This window comes from Mizuhopecten yessoensis, unplaced genomic scaffold (genome assembly GCF_002113885.1).
Source record: "Mizuhopecten yessoensis strain PY_sf001 unplaced genomic scaffold, ASM211388v2 scaffold11101, whole genome shotgun sequence".
NCBI classification, from domain to species: domain Eukaryota; kingdom Metazoa; phylum Mollusca; class Bivalvia; order Pectinida; family Pectinidae; genus Mizuhopecten; species Mizuhopecten yessoensis.
In genome coordinates, this window is record NW_018408880.1 from 905039 (window position 1) to 922823 (window position 17785).

Consider the following 17785-nt stretch of genomic DNA (forward strand, 5'->3'; position numbering starts at 1 on the left):
GCTACTGCTTTAAACTACAATCCTATGGTTAGGACAGAGTGTTTGTCCAAGAGGCAGGTGGAGAAAGAGGTTTATCTGTTGTGTAAGAAAAGTGATAGTGTGCTTCTTCAAACTTTGGATCCACCAAGTGATGATGACAGTTCAGATGATGAAATTTTCCCGCCAACTTTGACAGAAATTGCAGATACTGTGAAAGGTAATGTTGATGCTACAAATTTGTTGGCGTCAAAAGTGATTTCAACACATTCTGATGTGAAAACAGTGCAGAGGATTGAAGAAATGACAAGGGGTCAAGCTGATAATATTGACTGGTTTGCTTACAGGACAGGTCGTGTGACAGCTTCCATATTTTCTTCAGTGTTACACTTTCGATTCAATGAGAATTATGATAACTATATATTAAAAAAAGTTATGTGTCCACCACCTCCAGTTATGTCCTCAAGATCAGGTGCCCCAGAAATTCTGAGGTTTGGCAAAGACCATGAACCTATTGCTCGATCACTGTACTCTACACAGTATGCATCTAATCACAAGAAGTCAACAGTCAGGGAGTGTGGTTTCTTTGTTGATGCTGATCATCCGTTTATGGGTGCCTCACCTGATGGTCTGGTTTGCTGTAAGTGTTGTGGAAAAGGGTTGTTGGAGGTCAAATGTTCTTATACCTTCAGAGATTTAACACCACAAGATGCATGTGCTGATGCTCACTACCACTTGTACAGTGATGATGCAAATGTTATCCATTTGAAAAAAGATTCGCCTTGGTACATCCAGATTCAGGGACAGATGGGGGTGTGTAAACTTAAATGGTGTGACTTTGTATTCTACACAAAGAAGGCATTTGCTGTGGAAAGAATCTATTTTGACCCAGAGGTTTATGAACATATTGTTGAAAAATCTAAAAGATTTTGGGACAAGTATGTAACTAAGGCATTGTTGCAATGATTATTCCTGGTGATGAAGTGATTGCTATGACTGGAATCCACAATCAGAGGTGCATAAATTGATATTTGATTGATACCCCAAACGTTGAATACTGAGTTTGTAATTTCTTCCAAAATCTAAAGTTCAATAGAGTAAATTGTATCACAAGTATCACAAACAGAATAAACTAGAAAATCTCTGACAATTCTATGTGTTTATTGTCAGTTAAAACTGAATAAAGCTTACTTTAGAAAATTGATATGAAAATTACTAAACTTTTATGGTAAGGTTGGTGCTGAACAATTCAACTCATTATTGATCTTAAATCCATGTATTGAGTTCTAGTTTCCTACTAGTCCACTAATCTTAACCTTTGACTCAAACAGGTAGTTTGGCATATTACAAGGTAATTGAAATAATTTTATTGACATTTCTTATGAAGCTGTAATAAAAGTGGATGGGTTTAGTATACTAGTCATTTGCTTATTGCCAGATAAGTACATGCAGTAATACATACTTGTATAATTATGTATATGTAATGCAGAACAGCTAAATGAAACAAGAATAATGACACAGACATATTCAAATAATCAAAATTTGTATTGTTCAAATGAAATTCATAAGCTAGTTGATTTATGATTAATTATTATCTATCATACCATAATGAATTCATGTTACAAGTATCATTCAAAAATTCATTGTATTGAAATGATTACCAGGTATGTTATAGATCATAAGAAGTTTCACAGCTTCTTATTTTGTACAATATATAAACTAGCTAAGCTTCAAAAAGTCTGTTTAGAATGTTGGCTTTGGAAAAAAAATATAATTGATTATGTTAACACCTGTATAATATTGTGCATCTTTAAAAAAGTACAGGAAATACATGTACCTTTAACCTGCAGGCCAAACATATATCGCGAAAAAGGAAATTGATGTACAATATAATAATTTAACATCAAATATTGTAGCAAATTGAAATATTGATTAATGATTGATTCCTGGATAGGTATGACTGTCTGCATGATGACAGTAATCACTTTCTCACTAATGGTCTCTGAAGATTACACAGAAAGGCACTGACCTTCAGCATCTGGTTTGCTACTGGCTTGCAACTTAAGGGCATTGTGTTTGATAAACTATGAAAATTTTTCAATCGCTCAATAGCTCTTTCCACATGTATTCTAAGTTTCGCTATATTCCGTGTTTTCTTTATTTCAGTAGCATTGAGACGTTTTCCTTTACCCCATGAACATTTTCGAGTGAAAGGTGGCATATTCAAAGTTGCATGACGTTCCAATAATAAATCCCTTATCAAAAAACCCCTGTCTGCCATAACCTCATCTCCAGGTTTAATATTATCTAAAAACCCACTTTCTCTTGTTATGTACTTGTCAGATGTGTTACCACTCCATAGATTTGAAACAAAATTAATACAACCAGATGGAGTAATGCTGATTAGAGCTTTGAAAGTGTTCCTTTGTTTGTATGAACTATATGTCAAACTTTGAGCTGATGGTGATCTTGGCTTTTCAATAAAGAATTCTGTACAATCAATGATACATGTTGTCTTTGGGAAAAGCATGTGGAAACATCTTGGCATGAATTTTTTCACTTTTTTGGAAGAAGGCCACTTCAATAATGGAGTGAAAATAACAAACATAAAGTTAATCCATGTGATGTAAGTTTGAGAAACTCTGCTTTTTGCAATTCCGAAAATATCAGCTAAACAAAATGTCAGCAATGCCAAACGAAGCTTTATCAAAGTTAGAATGAACTCTTCAAAACGACACAGCTTTCTTTTTGGGCCACTCTTCTGCTTTTGTGAATCCTCTTGGTAGCTGGGCATTTCTTTAGTACCTCCATGGCCGGACCAGTACTTCAGTGTAGGAGAAGCTCTATTTAATATTCCTATGACAAATTTAAAAAATACACAAATTTAGATTGAAAAAATAATAAAAACTTTTTTTTCGGATTTACAATATATTGTTAAGCTGGTCTGGAGCTCAATCTGTAAATTTATTACTATTTGTACCATAAAAGTGTAAAACTATGAATTTAAGCTAAATTTTTTATTTATCAACTTATGTATTAATGGAGGTAATCAGAAGTCCTTAACTTTGTATGAATTTACATTATCATACCCAGTATTTGTACTTGATTCACTGTACACCTATTTGAATATTGAAAATGCTAATCTATACCACTGAAAAGATTCATATAAGGATCCATGCATTAGCATACAAGGTATATTACACCAATATAATCAAAATATGCATGTGGCTCAATTTAAATAAGACTTAAATATTTTACATTATCACACAATGACTGGAATGAATACAATAATACAAACAAAATAAATGTACAAACCAAATAGTCCAAAAAGCAAATCCCTTGATGGTATTCCTGTGTACTGCATCACACTCTCATCTGTTCTGGTGACTTTGTCAACAAACAAATTCCGCAAAAGAGCATCCTTGTTTCCTAGCTTCTGTTCAAGGTCTTCAAGTTTCTGTGAATTAGCTTGTATATCCCACATGGATAAGTCTGTCTGGACAGCAGAATCTCTGACTTCTACAGCTGTGTCTGATGTAATCTGTCCTACAGAGTAGCTATGGTCTTTTGACATATCCACATCTGCAATGTTAATTATAAAACAAGTGTCCATTAAATGGTTGATATTGTTTATATTTATACAGAGTCCATATTTTTAATTTCAATTACTTGTATGAGGATATGGTTCAAATTAGATAGAATTAACTAAACCTGGTAATTAGTTCACTCCTTACCTTCATTGAAGAAGCATGAATGATCAGCACAGAAATCTATGGCATGAACAGCTGTTTCAACTTCAACAGTACAAACAAATGGAGGGGAAAACACCATGTCAACTTCAGATGGAAGATTTCTTTCTTCAAGAGCTGATGGTATAGATGCTACCTGTAGGTGTTCCTAAGAAAATAAATACACAGAATAAACTTTTTGTAAAGTTACAAAAGTAAAATTGCATCATCAATTATAATCAATGAGTTATAATCAAAATGATCTACATGATTCTTATTTAGAAAAATGTGTGTTAAGTATTTACAACCTTTTTATTACTTAAATGTCTTATATTAATGTTTGCTTCAAAATAAATTTTGTTTCTATTGAAAAGTTCCAGCATCTTCAAAAATACGTTATTCTACCTACCAAGTAGTTTTAAAAGAAAGTACAGAGAATGACAAGTTTTGCGCTGACCATCCCCACACTCTCCGTTTAATTTCTACTTTTATAGGCTAATAGTACATCATATACTTTTTAGTACAATGCTTACAATTCATAAATTCTACTTGGGGAGTTATTACCTGTCGTTTTGTAATTGACGTCATATTTCTGACTGCTTTGGGTTTCCCATAATTGTTTCTGCTGAAAAGTGTAGGGACTGGATTATCATCTGTTGGCTTGCCGTCGATGAAGTGGAGCGAGCAGACACGGTGATGTGGTTTTGCCTCGTAGTCTTTCCTCATGATCTGGTCTAACCACTTTTTTCGAAGTTTTGGCTTTCTAACAATACCCGGGAACGGAAAATACTGAACATTTTGCATAAAGGGATACCGACCAACTTTTCTCCCGTCCGAATTACACCCTGGTACAACGCACCAATGCTTGTTAGACGGCATAATGACTGAAGCAGACGACGTTGCTTCGGACGCCGGAAGTCAGCATGCCTAGACTTTGCAGAAAATCACGTGACTTCCGCCGCGCATAAAGTCAGAACCGATTTGATCCGGACGGAACCCGGAACAGAGCTATTGTGTAACTCTCCCGGTCCTGAAATTATGTATAGGTAAGTAAAAGACAAAAGGAGATAGATATGAAGATCTGATTAGCAGGAAAATAGTCTTTCTATGGTAATTACCTATCTACCTGTACCAAAGTAGCATCCCATTGTTTTATGGAAGAACAACAAACATTGTTTAAATGTAAGGATCCCTGTTCCGCCGCACTGTGTTTGTTCTATATACAGTAATTTTCCCTTAAGTTCGTTTCCTATATAAATATAACACAACTAGTATGTTCCTGCTCGTACCTTCACATAACAACTTTATAAAGCAGTTGCTGTTTTCACTACTAAAACTCATTTCATATGCATAGATAAGTAGATCTAGAATACTCATATATTCAGCCATAAATATATGTTACTTAGGAATTTACTAATTTCCATGTAGCAATTCATTTCATTCTCATACATAATTATAACATAGTTATTATATACATACTTATGCTTGATACAGCTTACTATGATAGATACTTTTGACTCTTTGTTCGTGAAGTAGTTGAAATGGTTACTATTTTCAAATGCAAAGCACCATTTAATACAGATACATGTATACAGAGTAATACAAATAGCATATTATTTTTGTTTTGAACAATATGTTCATGTTCACGTGCATAAATTAACATACTTGTGCAAGCAGTTCTATCCTTCCTATTACACTAACTCAAATAGTCGACACTTATTCCCCAAAGCCAGAGGATGGTTCATCCTTTGAACTTGGTCTTTAACAAAATTCATAAAAAGGGTATTTGCGGTTTTCTTTAATTCCATTCATAAATGACGCATTGTGATGCAAGGGATCAACACGTTCGAAATCCAAATTTAACTACTGTTGAAACAGAGGGACAGGTGCGTAAAACTCCTCGACTCCCACACCCAGATTCCCACCCACACATACACACCCACACTCTCCCCCCTCCCTTCCCCACCCACACACACACACACACACACACACATACACACACATACACACATACATACGCACACACATACACACACACACACATACACACACATACACACACACACACACATACACACATACATACACACACACATACACACACACACACACATATACACACATACACACACACATACACACACACACACATACACACACATACACACACACACATACACACACATACACACATACACACGCACACACATACACACACACACATACACACACATACACACATACAAACACATATACACACATACACACACACATACACACATACACACACATATACACACATATACACACACGCACACATACACACACATACATACACACATACACACACATATACACACGTACACACATACATACGCACACACATACACATACACACACACACATACACACATGCATACACACACATACACACACATACACACACATACACACACATATACACACATACACACATACACACACATATACACACATACACACACACACACACACACAAAGAGGATTCCACCTTTATTATTTGGTAATAGATACAGTATGCAAAAATAAACAACGCAGCATCATATAGCTGTTTCGTCCTTCTTGGAGTCAAAGGTGATGCTAGGGATCAAAACGTTTGAAATCTAAATTAAAATACTATTGAAACAGAAGGGCAGATGTGTAAAACCCCTAAATTATGAATTTGAACATTTAGAGGAGTACTGGCTACTTTCAAACAAAATCCTTGGTAAAGTGTATTCTGTATAAACTATGCTACTACTCAAACGAGATAAACGGGGCCATTAAGGCTACAGCAAACCTCGGGGATTAAAGAGATCACAACCATGGGGTACCATAACACATAACACAGGTTGGCGCTTATGAAAGATAGTTGTTTAGGCTAGTTTGACGGTCAGATGTATTTCTTTATAATCAAGTCTACAGCATTCACGTTCAAATCGGTATGTTAAGCCAGGCGCGTACATGTAGCTGCCTATACGCCGGTATCGAATCGAAGTGAATCCAACAAATTATCAAACAGAAAAACAAACTAAAACCATTCTCATTTTATTGCTTTGACTCCCCCCCCCCCCCCCCCCCCTCCCTACTAGGTCTAATGGACCGACTCCTAGATGAATCCACTCAGAACAAGGGCTAGCTACGCCATTGTAAGCATGTCATCTTCGAATGCAAGAAAACTTCAATATTCACTTTTCTGTTTCAACAGTGGTTTAAAATTATGGATTTCCAACCTTTTGGTCCCTATCATCACCGATGAGTCCTAGAAGGACGAAACATGATCATTTTGTGATATGATGCGTTTGCTAATTATTGTTCTGTTAGTATACGTGTTTATAACTTTACCTGATGATGTGTTCAAGCACCAGACGTTTGGTAGCTTGTTGGGTAAAACAAACAGGAGGCTCCCCAGAAGGATCGCAGCCGTGGAATCTGTTACTGTACTGTTCCTGCAAAATACATGTACAAGTACAAGTAACTATTGCTTTCAGAAAACAATGGAAGCGCAAGTTTACCCTATAGTCAAAAGAACAGAAAAATACTAAACAAATATGTAAACGTTTCTCCACATCTAATTCACTATTCAAGGAAAAGCACTGTGACAGATGTATTATGTATTCCGGAGCAAAACGGTGAAATGAGCGATTGTCGGATTCCTTGACCTATATTTCATGTCCTCTGCTGGAAATCAAACATTCGCTTCCACCTTTTTTAAGGCTACATCATGTGGTCAATTATGACCATAGTTTTTGGCTTCAGAGAAAGTGGTGCGACAGCTATTTTGCAATCATCAAATACTCTTGAATCGTAAATTCTATTGAACAGAATGTAAACAAGTTCTCCCACATTCGGACTACCCGCGCGCCAACAGCCTGGCCAACAAGAGTGATTAAAATGAGTGGAAATTACTTGTTTCCCTATCTTTTGTCAAATAAGTAAGTTTATATGTAATATCACAAACTGTCCCCGTCATATGATAATGAATCAAATAGCGATGTATTTAGATTAGTTACTGTATACATTGTACCACGTACCCGTCTGCGTCCAGGAACAAATCCCCCCAGCCTCCAATGTCAGGCAGATCACGGAATAACAACAGTAGAGCCAGTGTTAAAAACAGCACCAGGACGGTGATCTCTCCAAACCTGTAAACCAGCATCAGGTGTAATGTTATCCCCTGAAATCTCGATAGTAAGCTTATTTATTTAAAAAAAAGATCAGCATTGAAAATAAGCATTTGTTTCCTTACAGCCAAAAATATCTTGATAATATGCTGTCTTTGAAAGAAGGCCGGTCTGATTCCAGGAAGGAGTCACATTTTTCCTGTCAAACTAAATAGCTTTTACAGGTTAACTATAACAGTATATGATTTCAAAAAATAGACATAGTTTTAATTTCGTTAATAGACACCTGATAACTCGCAACAATATTTAATTTATGATTGAACTCAAACTTGAGTGAGGTTGTGATAATACAAGTATTTGCATTAATTTTTATGAACACAAAAGCGATTAAAAAATTATCGCCCATAATTAATTCGTATGCTATAATCTAAGATCGGTCATGACACCGAGACGACAAGAATTAGTGATCTCTATATGTCGCAGTCGACAGAAAAATAGCGAAATAGAACATATAGATGAACTATATCTCGATCTTACTTTATACGTCCCAGCTGTTTGTACTCCCGCTGAACGAACGCCTCCATCTTAGCATGTCTGCTTTTTTCAGCTGCCTCACAGCATCTTAAAGTAATGAAATGAAAAAATATATAAGTTAAAACATGATCAAAATTAACATTAATTTCGTACAGGTATGGGTTCGCATAAACATCACTTTAACTGAAGTTGGGTCCTCTTATTTTCTATAGTGTTTCATCATTTAAAAGGGATAACGTTTTTTATTTTGTTATTTAGTGTCTCTTATATGGTCTGGAATCTCCAAAAATACAGTCGAAGTTTTTAATGCAGTTACTACATTTATAAAAACAAATGTCCAGATCTAATTCCAAATCTTAAATCTTATTTGCTTTTCATGCTATTTATGCAAATGATGCGTTAGTTGGAAAGGTAGTTAATTCGTTTCGGGTGTCATCTTATGCAAGGTATACACATGCAAGTATATACCACATTTCTTATTGGTTAAATTACTGGTGTGAAACCTTATATTTAGAATTTAGTGTTTTACGTACCCACACCTTAAGAAGACTATCTGGAGCCAGACCCAAGCGAGAATCAACAAGATGAGCGACACAGGGAAAGCGAACCCTATCCAGTTGGCGTACGTTATCCCGGAGTCAACAGCTCCGTAGTCTTGGAAACGTCTTAAAAAGATAGGATGTTAAAAGAGGACGTGCATGCTTAAATCGTTAACGTTATACGAGTATTAAATATATCAAGATATCTTCTGAGTGTTCAATCAATCTGATGAATGTTAGATATAGCAATGTAAACATCTGTATAAACTTGTCATTACCTTTGGTAGGAATACCATTCTGAGGCTGCGTATAAATGATGTGGGCTTTATGGAAGTCGAGACCACAAATTCAGAACTGTGTCATTCTTCTTTCGTTTTTCGTTTGTTTGTTTGTTTGAGCCTTTTCTTTAAACACGTACTAGAGCAAACTTGCATACATTATAACGTTAATGTGAAATAGCAGTGAAACGTAATTCTCCATACAGCACTAGAAAACAGAGGCTTGTAACCTTAGTTGGCTTGATATAACATAAAACATATGGCTAATATTTCATTTAAAAATAGTTTCAATTAATGTATTTTATACACAAAAAAATCCTGCCACATGTAGTATGAATACAACAGACACTCTTTCTGCTAAATATTCATTAAGAAAAGTTTCTTTTTACCGGGAAATTTTCGCCTGGTTATATTTTCCGCCTTCGCCAGTAAAATCAATATTTACCCAGTATGAATTTTGCCCTTTACATTTGTTAAGTATGCATATTATGTTGTTTATTAATGTTCGGTGTATGCTAAATTCGCTCGTGCTAAGGAGGGCAAAACAGGCGACAATTAAACTGCGGCGATAATTGTCCGGTACATGTATAAGTAGCTGACATACTTGCATTAATAAGATACACAATACTTACCTGTCAACCTGTACCTTAAGAACTAAGTTGGGCCCACAACCGTTAAGTGTGGCAATTCCCCCAATATTTGAAGCGTATGCCACGCTCAATGCAAGTCCTTTTTTCAAACGCTTGCTATCATGATGGCCTTTACTGTAAAATAATCAATTGTTATATCATTAATGTATAGATTGTCTTGGTATACAATATCTACAAGACTCAATAGGGACCGAACGTTATCATTCTAATGTGTATCAAGATATTTCTATTTTTCTTTCAACATGGTACGTACTTCTATGATAATGAGACAATCTGTTTACCGTGTGGTGTCAGCATATGAAACGAAATGAATAAGTAATTGAACGAAAGACACAGAACTATCTAAAAATAAGAAATCTACAACGCCCGTATGTTTAACATGATCAACGTAAAGTTGTTTCTTTCTTCTAGGATGCCAGAGGCCCAAATGGTGGATATCCATAGTTGTCTCAACTTCTTTTGAAACAGACGAGATGGTCCGTAAAACCCATGATACTGTATAAATTTCAATCATAAGAGGAGTACTTTGCAATTTTTGGCTACAACTGAGTCAAGTGTCATAACATTAGAATAAAAAAAAGCATAAAGTAAATGTTTGGTGACTGACTACGTACTAGGGATCATCGTCTCCCTGGACTTATATGATTTGAAATGAAAGATATATGAATAAAAGAATAACATTAAACAGTTAAATATAGAATTGTTACTAGTAATAACCATTGATAAGTTTCAGCTCTTTAAGAAATTAAACTCTAAAAAAAATCTAAAAAGATATACTATAGTAAAGTATGGGATGGCTTTGGAACTAACAAAAGAAAACGTTTTTCCAAAACAATCTTCAAAGTCTCCAAATATACACTATAATGTATGACATTGTGAATTATAATTACACTTTTCCTCGAAACTTTCCCTGATTAATGGGAGTACGATATTTGTATGTGTATGATCTCTAATAAGATTCATACATGTATGGTATAATGGACACGTGTCCCGAGGTACCTTTTCACGTCTTTAAGCTGAGGAGAGGCCTCCACTTTTGAATTTCCATGGGCAACTTCTGTCAAATGAGCATCTTGCACGTCAGTGTTTCCGTTTTGCTTAACTGAAACAAGTGTTTACAACATTTCAATGTACCGAATATACTTAATAAGATCAGATATTAAGCTTATATGTCAATATGCAATACACGAATACCTTTTAGAAAATACCTACCTGTTCCGCAATAATTCCTTAACATTTATATTGAGAATTATTTTTTCCGTAATCACCTTAACAAAATATCATATTTCGATCCTTCTGCAACTTCAACCCCTTCATTATGTAATCTGCAGGGATCTATTTATACAAAAGTTAAACTCCATTTAATGATAATAATGATAATTCGAGGTTCTTGTATACCGCTTTATCACAACCTAGTTCGTAGGTCGTCTCAAAGCGGTTTATAAATTATTATCCGTGGTTCTAGGTCCCTTGCAACCAGCCAACACCTTTCTCAACTACCTGGGGAGCATACAGCCGGTGCTGCCATTTCAGCGCTAACAGCTAGCATTCAACAATTCTAGCACTGCCCAACCACGTACTCATTTACAGCTGAGTAGACAGGAACAAGCTGAGTAAAGTATCTTACTCAAAGATACAATACAGTGCCGTGCCATGACATAACGCTATTTTTATTTCTGACAAAAAAAAAAAATGCTTATCTGTTATGGTCCTTTGAGCGTTAAAGTGGGCACCAATCCTTTATTTAAAACAACAACGAATATATATCGATGAAGCTATCGACATTACAAAAATAAAACTGAGAAGGAGGACCGGTAAGTTGTAATCCGAATGAATTTTATAATCAAGTATATTTGGTTTAAACTGCATTTATTCAAAGTATTGATTACAAGGCATGAACAGTACAAATCACATAAGCTAACATGATATGGAAAAAGTACGGTGTGAAAATGCATGCTTTGAGTACATTTTATTTCGAGAAAATATCTACACACTCAAAATTTAACTTTGACAGTACATGAGTGTTTTCGGGGGGGGGGGGGGTTGGAAGCTGTGCGTGTACGTTTTCTATACGTTACAAAATGCACTTGTTTGTTTTGGGTATGTATGTAGGGGTGTGTAGGGGTGCCCATGCGAAATATGTTTTGTGCCTATCACACAAATGTAAGATCGTCTACACAAGTCCTACACACGTGTACTTGTTGCAGTAGCTTCACTCTCGTCATCCATCGCTCTCGTCTGCTCAGAGACAGCTATTAGGATGGGAAGCATCATAGAAGCTGTTGCTGTATTACTGATCCACATGGACAGGAACCACGTGGAGATCATCAGTCCCAGCATCATTCTGGCGGGAAAAGATACGCGAGTTTACAAGATATGAAATGAAAAGTGGTAAACCTCGTATCCATCAATTGGAAAAGTTGTTTTCAAGATAGAAACTGCACGGGAATCTATTTACTCTTCCAGCGTCAACCATATGGGAAAGAGTGGGCAAATACATTATATGGAAATCATACTGCGGGGGGAAATCTAATCCATTGTTTAAACTTCGGGAACGTATATGTTAAAATCTATTGCAAAGTTTAAAGTTTATCTGTAAAAAATGCGGTTTTTAATAATAAAGGAATCGTCAGGTTTAGTAGCCATTTCAATATCTCTCACTCACGAGTTCGGACTTGCGCCCAACAGCATTGTAATTCTGATGGCGATACGTTTGTGTAAGTTGACCTCGTGCATAGCAACGCCAATTATCAATCCCACTAGAAACAGCGCACTGATATCCTGTAACATAAGTCAAAGTAAGTATAACAATATATGTTGTTACCTGATCACTTTCTATATGAAAAGTAATAAAACAAGTTTGACTATATTCATAGTGACAATAGCGTAATTCATATACAGTCAGAACTATTTTTATGTGAAGCTCTCGAACTGAAACACGTTTCCTTGGCAACGAACGCGCCCAATCATGTTTTTGATCTCGATTAAAGCGCTGTGCGAACACTGACGTCGTTTGTTTACAAGCAGACGTTTCCGAAGATGGCTGTCGCTCAAAGAGAACGTTTTCAAGAAATATCAGAGCAGGGTTTACTGGAATTAGTTGAAAACAGGGATTCTTGTAATACAAAAAATGTAGTTAAGGTAGCGGTAAAAATCATAACCCCATGTTGCGATGCAAAGGCCAGAACAATCACACCCCGATCTCGATCAGATTGATTGTAGTATAATCACAACCCGATCTCGATCAGACTAATTCTAACGTCACAGTACCCAACTCGGGACACTTTTAAATGAAATAATGACGTATTTCATACCATAGTACCAATCTCAGTAATTTTTGTTCACTTTTCCTAAATATATGTTATCTTTTCATTTTGATAAGTTGATAATTCCGGCGCGTGGTTCTATAAATAAAACCGGAAACAAAGTCATGGTTACATAATCGCGAAACAGATGAAACCGTACCCAAATCGGGACACCCCTACCAGTTTTGGCTTATATTTGGAGATGAAAAAAGTATTAAGCAGAAATGGCATATCTTTGGAATATTTAAGAGTCAAGGGTCGTTCTGAATGGAATGAATTTCTTTACCAAACTACCATTAGTTGTGAAATAGTAGGATTGTGAAAAGTCACATACAAAAATTGAAAATCAATAACGTCGCATGGCACATCAATTTAGAACGTTACATTTTCGTCATTATTTACAAACTAAAACTGATTGTAACCATAAGTGGCAATAAATGAAGTTCATATAATGTTTTATTGGTATATTAGTATCCAATTTAGCAAATACTTCTTTGCACATCATGCACATTTCTTGTGACTTTTTCCTTCAAGTGTCCCGATTTGGGTACTGTCCCGATCGGGTAACTGTGACGTTAGTATAATAAATACCCGATTATCATTAAAGACAATTGCAAATGTGTAGGTTAGTCAAAACATCGAGGGGAAAACCGTTTTGACTATTGACTGAATTAACTGTATACTATATACCGGGACATTTCGCCCAGTCAACCTTTCGCCCTACGCTGGTAAAATCTGTATCCGCCCAGTGTTATTTATTTTTATTTTTGATAGCTATGTTACATATGTCTGCTCTTATGATATCTTCCGTCCTCATTACGGGGGACAAAAAAGACGAAGGTTAAACTTACCGGTACATTGTATGCATCGGGCTAACTACATATCATTATACATGTACTTCATTTACATGTAATCAGCGATTTCGATTGGTTTACTACCTGTAAGTACGATGTACTTTGATCAAATGAAGATAAAATGAGATTTCGACATCGCACTCGAGTTTCCCCGGTCATACTTTTTCACTCGAGTTGCCCCGGTCATACTTTTTCATTCAGTGCTTTTTAGAAAAACAAATGCATTATTGTACCCACACTCAGAGGCTTATATTTCGACGCAGAATCCAAAGAAATAAAAAAGTATATGCATATATCCTGATGTTGTAGGGTGTAGCATTGGACGTAGGAAGGCGTTCAGATTAACGCCGGGTAAAATGCCCCTATATTGCGGAATGAACTTTTTGCTGCCAAAATCACCTTTATGAGGAGCGTAAAAAACGTTTTGCTCTCTCACTTATCATTGACATCAACAGAAAATGTATTCTCCTTACTCAAGCTTGATCTCCGTGTCCTCCCAAAACACATTTTAATGTTTCTTATACTTACACATCAGAGAGGAATAGTGCGTATAGAACTTCGGGTCACTTTGGAACATTAGTTTTCCGTATGCGTCGCTAAAGACGAGAGGATCAACGGATAAATGAGAACTTTATAAAAACATGGGAACACAATTACCGTGGACCACCTTGATCAATCGTACCTAAAATGAGTGATATAATACCTTACCATTCCGCGCTCTCGTCCAAGTACATGTAGTTTACATTTGCATAGTACATTGTAACAGTCAGCACGCGCTTATAATTACATTGATTTGAATCACTCACATTGAAGTAGTTTCCGCAAACCACTTTTCCGGGCTGGACAGAAAGTAATGGCAGGAGAAACATCGGCATCATGGCTGTGACAGTGATGGGTAACGCCCCCGTCAACCACAGGATCGCCATGGAAACCATGACGTAGGCACATCTTGATTCCTGAAAGACAAAGCAGTTTGAAGGTTTAAGTCAATGCAGACGTAATTGTTAAAGAGATTCATTCTCTGATATTTTCAGTTCATGTGGTAGGTTTCAAAAATGGACTAAATTTATATATATGTAGTATTCTTTAATAAAGCGTCCGCTTTAACGGTAACACTACTGTAGTATATAACAAGGGCATATAGATATGTTACTGACTAGCTCTTCTGTACATTTTGTCGTTTTCTATTGGCTATTCTTAGATACTTTGCCAAATTAGCTATTAGCTTTTGATTTTGATTTTCTATTGAAAACAACTTAATCAATGCAAGCATACTAATGTGTCGTTATAGTAAGGATCTGAGGTTTCTCTTGTGAAACCAATTTCTATTATAAATACTTACCACAGTCATTATAACGCATATTAAAACCTTACTTGGCTCTTTACATACGTAAATAAAGATTTTTCCCCCATGGAAAACCCATCAATCAGACGGCAGTGTTCACGCACGTGATCAGACATGAAGCCATGCTTCCCACCTCATAATTCCAAAGCCCAAAAAAGTGAGAGCCAAGGAGACAAGGGGAGGCTGGGAGGGAACTCACCTAGTGACTGTGGTAAGTATTTATAATAGAAATTGGTTTCACAAGAGAAACCTCAATTCTTTTTCAAAATACGTTACCACAGTCATTATAATGCGAATTCGACTTACCGCAGTGATGTCTTCGTGGAGCGATGAAGGGTTCCAACAATAGGACCCATACCCCCGGAGGAAAAATTTAAAATACGTTTTCTTTTGTGACACAGAGCCTGATTACGACCAGCGTTCCGGATCACGCGGAGAAGACATAATGAGGGTTATGCAAAAGAAGAGGGAGGACAGACAACGGATTGGGCAGCCACAAGAGGGCCCAAAGAATACAACCCGTCAGACTGTCCTCGACAAAGATCGGAGATAGAACTCCGTAAACGTAGAATGACCCATCCAAACAGCAGCTGTCATGACCTCAGCGTAAGAAAAACCATTAAATAAGGCCCACGAAGTAGCTAAAGCGCGAACCTCATGAGCCCTAACCCCTGACACCTGCATGGACTGGTCCGACAATGAAGCGTCCGAGCCCACAGACTTGCTACCATAGAAAGCCAGCACACTAGCAATAGCTGAACGATAGCCTGCAATAGTTCCCGGAGACAGACCTTTGTCCTGGAACAGAGACAAAAGAAAGTCGGCTACAACGGGAACAAAGGCAGAGACTGGATCAATCGACCGTCCGACACACCAGTCACCGAAGGTGGACCATCGAGATTGGTAGACGGCGGAAGACGAAACTCTAAGTGATCCTGCTCTCGAGAGTCCTTCACCGACTCCGGCAGAGGAATGTACACATCCCATTGCCGAGACACCGGAGACCAAACTGACAGAAGGAACAGTTGGAGCGGACGGATGTGAAGCCGACCCAAGGAACCACATCCGCCAGTGAATTCAGGTAACCGAGGATCCGAAGGTACCATCGAACCTGAATCCGCTCCACACCGACCAGAACGGAGACCAACAGATGGGCCTTCTCGAACTTGGACGCTGGTGGAAGGACAAACCCCAGATCAGTTCTGAACCGATAACCGAGGAAAACAAAATCCTGGGAGGAGAGAACCTCCGACTTCTCCCTGGAAGAAATGAACCCTAGGCGGCACAGAACGGCCAGAACCGACCTCGTGCTCCGGGACAGGATAACTGGATCCACTTGGAGCAACAGGGAGTCGTCGAAGTAAATGGGTGCATCTACCCCGAGACTGTACGTGTTGATCGTACTAAGGTGATACAAGGAAGACCCGGGAGTAAAACCCTGGATACCACCGGTCTGGTGAAAGTTCCTCGATCGCGCCCTTCGCGATCATGGCCTGAACCTCCGAACTGAGAGCCTCCACCTTTCCCGGATCGAAAGGAGAAGGGAAAAAGATAGGCTCTCGCGCCAGAGGTGGATCCCGAAGGAGCGGGATCAGAGACCCTTGGACACAACCCCTTGGGCCCAACTGTCTGATGTGATTTCCTTCCACTGAGAAACGAAATGGGACAGCAGACCGCCTACTGGCAAGTCCGGAAGGGGCCAATCTAGCCCTTCCCAAACCACATCGGCGGAGCCTCCCGCGCCCAAGGGCGTTGGAGCGGCTACAGACAGTGGACAAGGAGTAACCTAGGGCAAGGAAGAATCAGGAACCCTTCCTCCCTCTGGAAAATTTGGCTTTGCCTCGACCCCTATGGGAACCCCTACCGCGGAAGGAAGATTTCCGACGTTGCGCCGGAGCGGAAGTCGGAGGGGCAGCCTGCTGCTGAAAAGCAGCCGTCTTTGCCTCCTTCCTCCTACGCCTGGAGGAGCCAGAAGCCTGACTCTTTCTGCTAACGCCCTTGTCTGCAGAATTGTGGCGTGCATCCTCAGACGCAAACGGGTCCAACCTCACCTCAGATTGCACTGAGGGAAGGACCCCGCCAAACAAATCTTTGCCAGTCAAGGGAGCCTCCAAAAGGGTAGCCCGATAGGAATCGCCGACTGGCAGTCCAGAAAGGACCGACAACCGGCGGGCAACAACAAGGTGTGACATGGCAGCCGACAGTAAGGCCATCGCATCATGATGTGCCTTGCAAATTGCCTGGCTGAGGCGCTCCATCAGTCCAACCTTGCTGGGGAGCTGCTCCACCGGTAAATCAGTCTACGTAGGACAGAACATGGAGAGCCAGCCTAAGGAGACGCTCCAACTTAGAGTGCTCCCTAGGCCCCATCACAACCTGGTCAACACAGCGTCCCGGCCACTTATCCAGATCCCTCTCAAGGGAAACAGAATTA

The 17785-nt window shown here is 38.2% G+C and overlaps 2 protein-coding genes across 2 annotated transcripts in view; both read right to left on the reverse strand.

The window, feature by feature from the left end:
- Positions 1 to 17785, reverse strand: part of LOC110465819 (solute carrier family 13 member 2-like) — a 37272-nt gene that overhangs the window by 6353 nt on the left and 13134 nt on the right. The window contains exons 2-14 of the mRNA XM_021521922.1: positions 14813 to 14962; positions 12513 to 12628; positions 12040 to 12191; positions 10847 to 10949; positions 9830 to 9961; positions 8914 to 9045; positions 8384 to 8467; positions 7757 to 7867; positions 7068 to 7171; positions 4653 to 4734; positions 4269 to 4467; positions 3711 to 3873; positions 3336 to 3558 (exon numbers count right to left, since the gene is read on the reverse strand). Of these exons, the coding sequence (XP_021377597.1) occupies positions 3336 to 3558; positions 3711 to 3873; positions 4269 to 4467; positions 4653 to 4734; positions 7068 to 7171; positions 7757 to 7867; positions 8384 to 8467; positions 8914 to 9045; positions 9830 to 9961; positions 10847 to 10949; positions 12040 to 12191; positions 12513 to 12628; positions 14813 to 14962 (1751 nt within the window). The remainder of the gene's footprint in view (positions 1 to 3335; positions 3559 to 3710; positions 3874 to 4268; positions 4468 to 4652; positions 4735 to 7067; positions 7172 to 7756; positions 7868 to 8383; positions 8468 to 8913; positions 9046 to 9829; positions 9962 to 10846; positions 10950 to 12039; positions 12192 to 12512; positions 12629 to 14812; positions 14963 to 17785) is intronic.
- LOC110465829 lies at positions 1376 to 4646 on the reverse strand. Its single transcript, XM_021521937.1, has 4 exons — positions 4269 to 4646; positions 3711 to 3873; positions 3292 to 3558; positions 1376 to 2832 (listed from the first exon to the last, which is right to left on the reverse strand). The coding sequence occupies exons 1-4, from the start codon at positions 4581 to 4583 to the stop codon at positions 1958 to 1960; spliced, it is 1620 nt and encodes a 539-aa protein (XP_021377612.1). The 5' UTR covers positions 4584 to 4646; the 3' UTR covers positions 1376 to 1957.

Excerpts from the sequence above, each read along its gene's own strand:
- LOC110465829 (XM_021521937.1), bottom strand. The coding sequence starts at position 4,583 with ATGCCGTCTAACAAGCATTGGTGCGTTGTACCAGGGTGTAATTCGGAC. Across the intron at positions 3,874-4,268 it reads CGTCAATTACAAAACGACAG|GAACACCTACAGGTAGCATC; the intron begins GTAATAACTCCC and ends TTATTTTCTTAG. Across the intron at positions 3,559-3,710 it reads TTCATGCTTCTTCAATGAAG|ATGTGGATATGTCAAAAGAC; the intron begins GTAAGGAGTGAA and ends TTAACATTGCAG.